We start from the raw sequence: 8,928 nt of genomic DNA, 5'->3' as shown, positions 1-8,928 counted from the left end.
TTTAAACAGAAACCTGATTGGTTTAAACTTAAAACTTCTCTAAACAGGTAAAAGCAATGGAGAGCTGGGACATGCCTGTGAGCACGCCCAGCACAGATATTTTGGCTAAAGTACGAGGACATAAGATGTACTATGTGCCTGTAAGCATGGTCTGTCTAACAGCTACATAGGATAGGGCTTAACAAAGAGTTACTAGCATACTTATTCTTTAACAAGAAAGGAAACTTTAAAAAGGAACTTTTCCACTTCCCATAATAATTTAAGTTTATACAAAATAACCAATAGTATAATGAACCCCTGAGTCTCCACCATTCAACATTTTCAATGCTTTCTTACTGTGATTTCCATTACACCTCCAATCCTATGCTATGTGTCACTAGATTATTACGATTACTTATTTTCAAATTTTAGAGGTAATATTTGTTTACATCAAAATGTAAACATTTATCTGTAGAGATACACTGGTGTGACCCACAAGCTTATCTCCATGTGGAACACATCTAATTTCCAAGAAGTTTCCCAGCATTCCTTTCTAGATTAGTCCTGCTCCCTTTCCCCCAGGGGCAACTGCTCTTGTGATCTTTTTCTGTTTTAACTGATGTTGGATTTTATATAAATGAAATTCTATAGTATGTACCCTTTTGTATATGCCTCCTTTTGCTCAGCAAAAGGTCTCTCTTTTTTTTTTTGAGATAGAGTCTTGCTCTGTCACCAGGTGCCAGGCTGGAGTGCAGTGGCGCAATCTCAGCTCACTGCAGTCTCCGCCTCCTGGGTTCAAGCAGTTTTCTTGCCTCAGCCTCCCAAGTAGCTGGGACTACAGGCACGCGCCACCACACCCAGCTAATTTTTGTATTTTCTAGTAGAGACGGGGTTTCACCATGTTGGCCAGGATGGTCTCCATCTCTTGACCTTGTGATCTGCCCACCTCAGCCTCCCAAAGTGCTGGAGCAAAAGGTCTCTAATATTTATCCATATTGTTCTATGTTTGAGTTCCAATTGCTTAAGCTACTTTTTGATGTCCCCAGACACCAACAACACAGAGGTTAAACCAAACACAATCTAAGGAGGGAGTGGGGGTCAGAAAGGGAAGGAAGATATAAAGGTATGTAATTGTGACTCATTCTGTCTTCGTTACCAGGCTCTGAGATTGGAACCAAGTCTTTGATTTATGTATTTTCAGTATCTAGCAGAGTCCTGGAACCAAGTAGGTGCTCAATAAATGTTTCTTGAATAAAACATGTATTTTCAAGGATGTAGAGTTACAGCTGAGTTGATAGATTGCCCATGCACCTGCTTACTTGGTCTTCAACTGCATTAGCGTTGCAGAATTATGAGCCATGATGAGATGGGTTAGCATTCTCAAGGTGAACAGCGAATGTTCTGTTGAAATTGTGACAGGTTTATTTGGCTTTAAAGCAATTTTTTTTTGAATAATGATGTTTGTTCATGGTTATCCATGGTTCTGTTACTAGATTTAACAGATTATCTTTTTCTTTTTTTCTGAATATTTTACTTAAGAATATTTCAAATATTAGAAAAAGTTAGAAGACTAAACCAATGAACATCCATATACCCTTGAATGAGCGTCAACAATTATTATAGTTAGCCAGATTTGCTTCCCTTTCCTCCTGTCTTCCTTTTCTTTCTCTGTGTGTGTGTGCATTCAAACATCCACAGTACCATTCCATACCATTATGGTAATTCTATTACATCATTGACTATCCTGTTTATATTCATATTTATTCTATTGGCCCAATAATATCTTTTATAGTTTATTACTCAGGATGCAATCAAAATTCAGTCTCTTTTCATCTAGAACAGATTTTCAGCTTATTTTTTTTCCTGTGCCGTTGGGTTTTTTTAAAAAATCCGTGCCAGTCATAGAATACCTCATATTCTGGATATGTCTGACTTTTTTTCCTCATTGCCTATGCTCTCGGTATTTCCCATGAACTTGAAGTTAGTTATAAGGCTATGCCGTCCAAATCAGTAACTGCTAGACACATGTGGCAATTTGGTATTTGTATATAACTAAACTAGATGAACAAAATTTTTCATTTCGTTTAACTTTAATTAAATTTTTAAAACATACACTTGGGTTATTGGAAAACTTTTATGGATGTTTGGAACAAGTTGGGTATGTGAGTATGCTTTTCCAACCATGTCTTTGGTTCCCGTTTTTGTGCCATTTTAGTTTTGCTAGTTTCTTTCTCAGGAACATGGCAGGTTCCTCCACTCCATGCTGCCTGTCTTTCCTCTCAGTGTTCTCCCTGACCTTTTCTCTGCACTTCGCTTCTCAAGTGTGTCTACCAAAGTACTCATTTTTTCTTTGGTGCTGTTCTGTTCGTAAGCCCTTTCTGTGCCTTTAAAATTTTAGTTCTCATGATTTTTTTTTTCTTGTCCTTATCTCACCCAGCTCACCTTTTTATCTCAGCTTGCCGTTCTTTCGTCTGGTCTGCTGGTTTATTATCTCAGCATATTTTCCCATTGTGAATTTCCACTTCTGTAGAAGTTGTGACTTGCATCCTGAGGACAGTTGAAATTGTTTTTATGTTTAAGTAGCCTCCTGCTATTCCAGTTTTACTTAGCTTTTAAAAAATAGCAATGATGACTGAATCTTATTAATTAAAGCAGATAAAAATCATGCATCGTGTCCTTTAACTTGTTGATGAAAATAGCTAAGCTACCAGACCTTTCTGATTATTAAGGAGTCCTTATATTCACAGAGTAAATCCTACTTGAGTATAATGTATGATTCTTTTGAAATTCTGCTAGATTTAATTAATTAATATTTTATTCAGAATTATTACATGTATATTCATGGAGGAAGTTAATTTCTCTTTATGGACATTGAATTTTATACAAGTTTTGTGTTTATTGATTTTTCTGTGTCATGAAACATCATTTTACTCTGGTCTTTTTTTCAACCACTTAAAAATGTAAAAGCCCTTCTTAGCTCATGGGCTATACAGAAATGTGTGATATGCTGTAGTTTGCCAATCCTTGGTCTAGACCAGTCTGTCATGAAGTGAAGCTGTTCTTTGAAGCTTTATCACAGGTGACCTGTGAAACCATCTGGTCATAGGTCTTTTAAATATTGGATCTTAAATTATCTTTTCAATCTTTTTCAGAAGAAACTGGTCAAATAGAGTTGGATTCCTTTTGATCAGTCTTATTTTTCTAAGAATCTATCCTATTCCCCTGGAACACTCAGTTTTGCGTATTGGTTTTGTTTGGTTGGCTGATTATTGGTTTTGCCATGGAGTTGCACACAGTATTGTGTTATTATAATTTCCCATTCTCTGTGTTTTTGCTTTCTGTTTTATCTTTAGCCTGTTTTGTGAGAATTTTATCATTGCAAAGAATCAAATTTTGAGTTTATTCATCTTTTCTAGTACTTTATTTGACTTCTAGTTTATCTTCACTTAATCGTCATTAGTTCTACTTTTCAACTTTCTTTGCTCTTCTTTTTTTAGGATACGAAAATGAGTAGCAAGTTCCTTCATTTTTGTCATTTTTCTGTATTAATGAGGGCACTTAGGGCTATAGTATTGCTGTTGAATATAGATGTATCTGTGTCTCACTGATTTTTTTATATAAGGAGTTTCCTCATAACATTGCTTTCTAGATAATTTATAGTTATAATTCCAGTTACTAAATTTTGTTCAGTACACCTGGGTAGGTTTATTAAATTACCTTGCTATAAATGTTGAACGAAGACAAGCACAAATGGGAACAAATGGTTCTACTTATATATAGTACACAACTGATCTACGCTGTCAAAAGTCTGCAAGGTGGTGCACATTGTGAAGGCTAGGGATAGGAAGGGAGCACTAAGGAGGATTTTAAGATACCATAATGTTTTCTTTCTTGAGTTGGGTGTTGGTCATACAGGGATGTCTACCTGTGAAAATCATTGAATTTTTTTTTTTAAAGATTTTTGCATTTCTGTTTCCTAATATTATAGTTTCATAGAAAGTTCAAAAACAACAACAAAACACTATCAAAAGAAATGAAATATATGTTTACATTTTTATAATTTAGAGGATGTATAGGCATTGTTCAGTACTTATTGATTAACTAGTCTATGTTCAGAACTACTGTATGATAGGTGTGCCAATGCAGGTGTCCTTTGCTGCTTTGAACCAAGTTTGCTTAGGCTGTGGATCAGTCACTCAATGTAGATAGAAAAGGCTCTGCTCTTTTACTCAACTCATCGCATTTTTTGAGTAATTCTTTAAAATGATATCTGAGCTGAGCATGATGATGTGTGCTTGTAATTCTAGCTATTCAGGAGGAAGAGGGAAAAGGATCACTGAAGTTCAGGAGTTCAATACCTTCCTGGGCAACATAGCAAGGTCCCATCTCAAAAAAAATAATAATAACTAAATTAATATATGGAATGGCTAATTTGTATAGGGACCTGTGCATATGATTTTATCTGAACTGAACAACTTCACAGTCCCCTCTAATTACCTTTTGATTCTACCTGTTGTTATGGCTCAGCTGTTTGAGTACACATCTCCCTAACTCTAGTTTGGAAAAGAGATGTTGAGAGTGAGGGCCTTATTTTTGCTTTCTTACAGGCTATTATGCACCATGAAGGCCACATGGATGATGGCATAAATTTATCAAGATCTCAGCATGAAGAATCACGCACAGCAAGAGTTATCCGGAGCACAGTCTTCCTTTTCAATAGATTTATAAGGTACTTTTCTTTCGTAGGCTTAGTTGTTTGACACTTCATTTTCATTTCTTTATTGGATATGCAAGTAGAAAATTCAAAAGTATGCTATGTTGGCAATAAATCTCATAGTGTTTGGTAAGTCAGCAGAAACATTAGGAAGTGTTAATTAGATGATTTAATGTTTTTCTTTTAAATAAACTTTAAAAAAGTGTATGTTTTTAGAAATTAGATGTGTAATTTGTGATTGATAGGTATAGATTAGGATTATTTTATGACCATTCTTCCTTGCACTGGACCTATTTAGTTCCTTTTTCAATGAGGGCAGTGAATCCTACATATTTGGTGAGTTTTGACATGTATTTTTAAAAAGCAATTCTCGTAAGAACTGTTTTTCCACTTAACAATTGCAATAATTGCATATCTACTGTAGGGAACCAGCCCCCACATCACCCGTGGGTACCCTGAGTTCAGTGGCGACAAAGAAATGAGAAAAAGGTTAAGAGTTTAAGTGGGACTGGTGGGGGGCATCCCTTGTCACTGGAGGCAGTGAAGGCCCCAAGCTCTGATCTCTCACACTATTTATTGGTTACAATCACTTTGATCTATAGGGTAGGGGTGGAGTGATGGTGGGGAGTGGGTGACGTGATGGTGGAGTGAATCAGTGAGCTGGAACTGGTATGTCATTCTAAAGACTGATAACAGCAGCGGTTTTAGGAGTTTCACAAAACAGGAATATGTGGTTATCTTTAGCCTATTATGTGTGTGCAGCTGGTGGAACAGGGCCTTGCAAGGAGCCTACGAATCTGGCTACATCATAGTGCTATAAAGGGGTTTTACGTCCTTGAGCACAATGTTTATGGTGACGAGCCTAGGTCACCCTGCACCGGAACATGAGGCATGGGGGGCCTTCCTCCTCAGAGGCCTCCTGCAGCCTTCCGCAGTTTGTTGTTCCTTGTTTATGTGTTACTCATAACCAATTCATGTAGGCACTCTGTAAGTCCTTTCTCCTTTGCTGCTTCTCCAAACATCTATAAACTAAATTAAACTTGTGGCCAACACATTTTCTGGTAACATTATACCAATATATGCTGTAACTTGTGGGAGATTTCATTTGTCTCTTTAAACTTTACTAATTTGATGGGGGAACTTTTTGTTGACCATCTTTCTTCATTTATTTTTTCTTTTGGGTTTAATCCTACGATTTGTTAATATTTTCTGTTAAGCTGTTCTGAGTTTCTGTTATGTTTAGAGATATTCATTTCCTGTCATCATTAATTGCAAACCTTTTCACCAGTTTATTGGTTTGGAAAAGAATTTTGAAGGATTTTTGTAGTACTTGAATCAGTAAATTATTTTTTTGGCTTTACAGCATAAAACAAATCTTCTCTCCTCAAGATTAGATTATTTTCTGCTTCTTTTATAAACCATCCACACTGTGTGTATATGTGTTTGTGCATGTATGTCACCAAAAAATGGGCCCAGCCTTTGGCCACACACTTTGTGTTTAGCCCATTTCTCTGCCTCATCTAAACTCCAAGGCTTATCCGATGGAGTAAAACTTGACTTGGATGGGGTAAGCACCACATTTTTGTATTTTTTGTTACTTGTATTACGTTTCAGTGTTATTCCCATTCTTGTATTTTTGTATAGTATTTATTATAATAAAAATTGTATTACATTTTAATGCAGTATAAAATTAGTCAAGAAGTTCCACTTGGAAATTAAAACTTATTTTGGAAACAAACTTAGCGTTTTCGTATCTTGTTCTTCCCACTAGTTTTTCTTTACTGGAGCTGATTAATCCTATGATAGGGATCGAGTGAATTAATCATAAATCTTTGAAATGATCAATTTTATATTTAGTCAGTACTGACTTCTTCAAATATGAGGGACTTTTTTATTATTCAATTTGACTTCTGTCGAGTATTCAGTGGCACTACAGAGATTCCATTTGGTAAGTTAATTTAATACCAGACCATTGGCCGGGCGCGGTGGCTCAAGCCTGTAATCCCAGCACTTTGGGAGGCCGAGGCGGGTGGATCACGAGGTCAAGAGATCGAGACCATCCTGGTCAACATGGTGAAACCCCGTCTCTATTAAAAATACAAAAAATTAACTGGGCATGGTGCTGCGTGCCTGTAATCCCAGCTATTCAGGAGGCTGAGGCAGGAGAATTGCCTGAACCCAGGAGGCGGAGGTTGCGGTGAGCCGAGATCGCGCCATTGCACTCCAGCCTGGGTAACATGAGTGAAACTCCATCTCAAAAAAAAAAAAAAAAAAAAAAAAAAAAAATTTAATACCAGACCAACATTGGATCTTTGTTTTGAAAATTGTTTTTTGGGGAAGTTACTCTCTCAGTGTTTAGATGTAATGTAGCGATAGTACACCATAAGTGACATTTTTTTATGCTGGATGAAATACCAAAATTCATCTTGAATGTGGTTTACTTTAGCACATCAGCTCTTTGGAAAAATAATTTTAAAGTTTAACAATTACTTTTCTGATTAGGTAGAGTACCAAGTATGAGAAATTTGGATTCTTTGGTAAAAAAGTTGGATTATACACTTGCTGCTCTATTACATCTTGAAAATTATTTTTTGTCTGAGCTATTTGAGTGAAATTCATTTGTTATACCTATCATGATAAAATAGGATGGTTATATTAACCCCTATTAACTATGAAAATATTTTCTGATTCCCAGTCTCATTTTTCTATGCTCTTTCTTCTTACCTTGCTCTCCTTTTTTTCTAGCTTTATAAGATGAATGCTGATATCATTAATTTGAGACCTTTGTTGACATAAACATTTAGTGTTGTATATTTCTGTTTTTAATGATACCTCACTCATTTTTCTCCCCTCCCCTCCTTCCCTCCCTCACTCCCTCCCTCCCTCCTTCTTTCCTTCCTTCTCTCTCTTTCTTCCCTCCTTCTCTCTCTTTCCCTTTCTTTCTTCTCTCTCTTCCGCCTTCTCTCTCCTTCCCTTCCTCCCTCTCTTTCTCCTTCCCTGCATCTCTCTCTTCTCTCCTTCCCTTTCCTTTCTCTCTCTCCTCCCTTCCCTCCCTCTCTCTCTTCCTCCTTTCCTTCCTTCATACCTTCTTCCCTCCCTCCCTCTCCTCTTTCTACTCCTCAGTCTCCCTCTCTTTCTATTGCCTAGGCTGGAGTGCAATGGCATTATCTCAGCTTAATGCAACCTCTGTCTCCCAAGTTTAAGCAATTTTCTTATCTCAGCCTCCCAAGTAGCACCTGACTAATTTTTTTTATTTTTAGTAGAGACGTGGTTTCACCATGTTGCACAGACTGGTCTCGAACCCCTGACGTCAAGTGATCTGCCCACTTTGGCCTCCCAAAGTGCTGGGATTATAAGCATGAGCCACCACATCTGGCCTTGATATGTTTTCTTTCAGTTTCCGCTTTGATGACTTCTTTGACCAGTGGTTTTTTTTACTTTCCAAATATTTGGAGATTTCCTGAATATTTTTCTGTTACTAATTTCTAATTTACTGCCGTTATGGTCAGAGAATGTACTTCATGAGATTGATTGCTTTTAAATTTATTAAGACTTGTTTTATGGCTTAGAATAAACTTTATTTGGTAAACTTTATCTTGGAACTTGAAAAGAATGCATTCTCCTTTTGTTCAAAAGGAGAGTGTTCAAAAGTGTGAATTTTTTCTGGTTAGCTGATAGTATTATTTAGATCTTTAATTTTCTTACTGTTTTTCTGTCTCATTGTTCTACTAATTATAGAGAGAAAGGTATTGAAAAATGTCTGGCTGTAATAGTGGATATTTCTGTGTCTCCTTGCTGTTTTTCACTTTTTCTTTATGCATTTTGAAGCTCTGTTATTAGGTTCATACATGTTTAGGATTTTATTCTTTTGATGAACTGACCGCTTTGTCATTCTGAAATTACCTTCCTTAACTCTGGTAATATTCTTTGCTATGGCATATACTTTGTGCAATATGAACATAGCCACTCTAGTTTTCTTTTTCCTTTGGTATTAGCATCCTATAACATTTAACCTGTTTGTATCTTTATATTTAAAGTGCATTTTTTTAGGCAATAGGTAGTTGGGTCTTGCTTTTTTCTCCAATTTGATAATGCCTGCTTTTAAATTGCATTGCTTAACCCATTTACGTTAATATGATTTTGGATATACTAAGCTTAAGTCTGTCTTTTTGCCATTTCTTTTATATTTGTCCTATCTAGTAGTAGGATAAGGAAGAGATGCACGCACACATGCG

At 36.4% G+C, this 8,928-nt stretch overlaps 1 protein-coding gene across 12 annotated transcripts in view; it reads left to right on the top strand.

Moving 5' to 3' along the window:
- The window catches only part of RYR2 (ryanodine receptor 2), a 784,407-nt gene that overhangs the window by 393,657 nt on the left and 381,822 nt on the right, over positions 1–8,928 (top strand). For all 12 annotated transcript variants that reach the window (XM_032242431.1, XM_032242430.1, XM_032242419.1 and 9 more), the window contains one exon: positions 4,587–4,708. In XM_032242431.1, coding sequence (XP_032098322.1) covers positions 4,587–4,708 — 122 coding nt within the window. The remainder of the gene's footprint in view (positions 1–4,586; positions 4,709–8,928) is intronic.

The sequence above is a fragment of the Sapajus apella genome, unplaced genomic scaffold, assembly GCF_009761245.1.
Source record: "Sapajus apella isolate SASKATOON/1434 unplaced genomic scaffold, GSC_monkey_1.0 scaffold49, whole genome shotgun sequence".
NCBI lineage: Eukaryota > Metazoa > Chordata > Mammalia > Primates > Cebidae > Sapajus > Sapajus apella.
The sequence above is the reverse complement of the archived record's forward strand: the minus strand, read 5'-3'. Positions and strand labels throughout refer to the sequence as shown.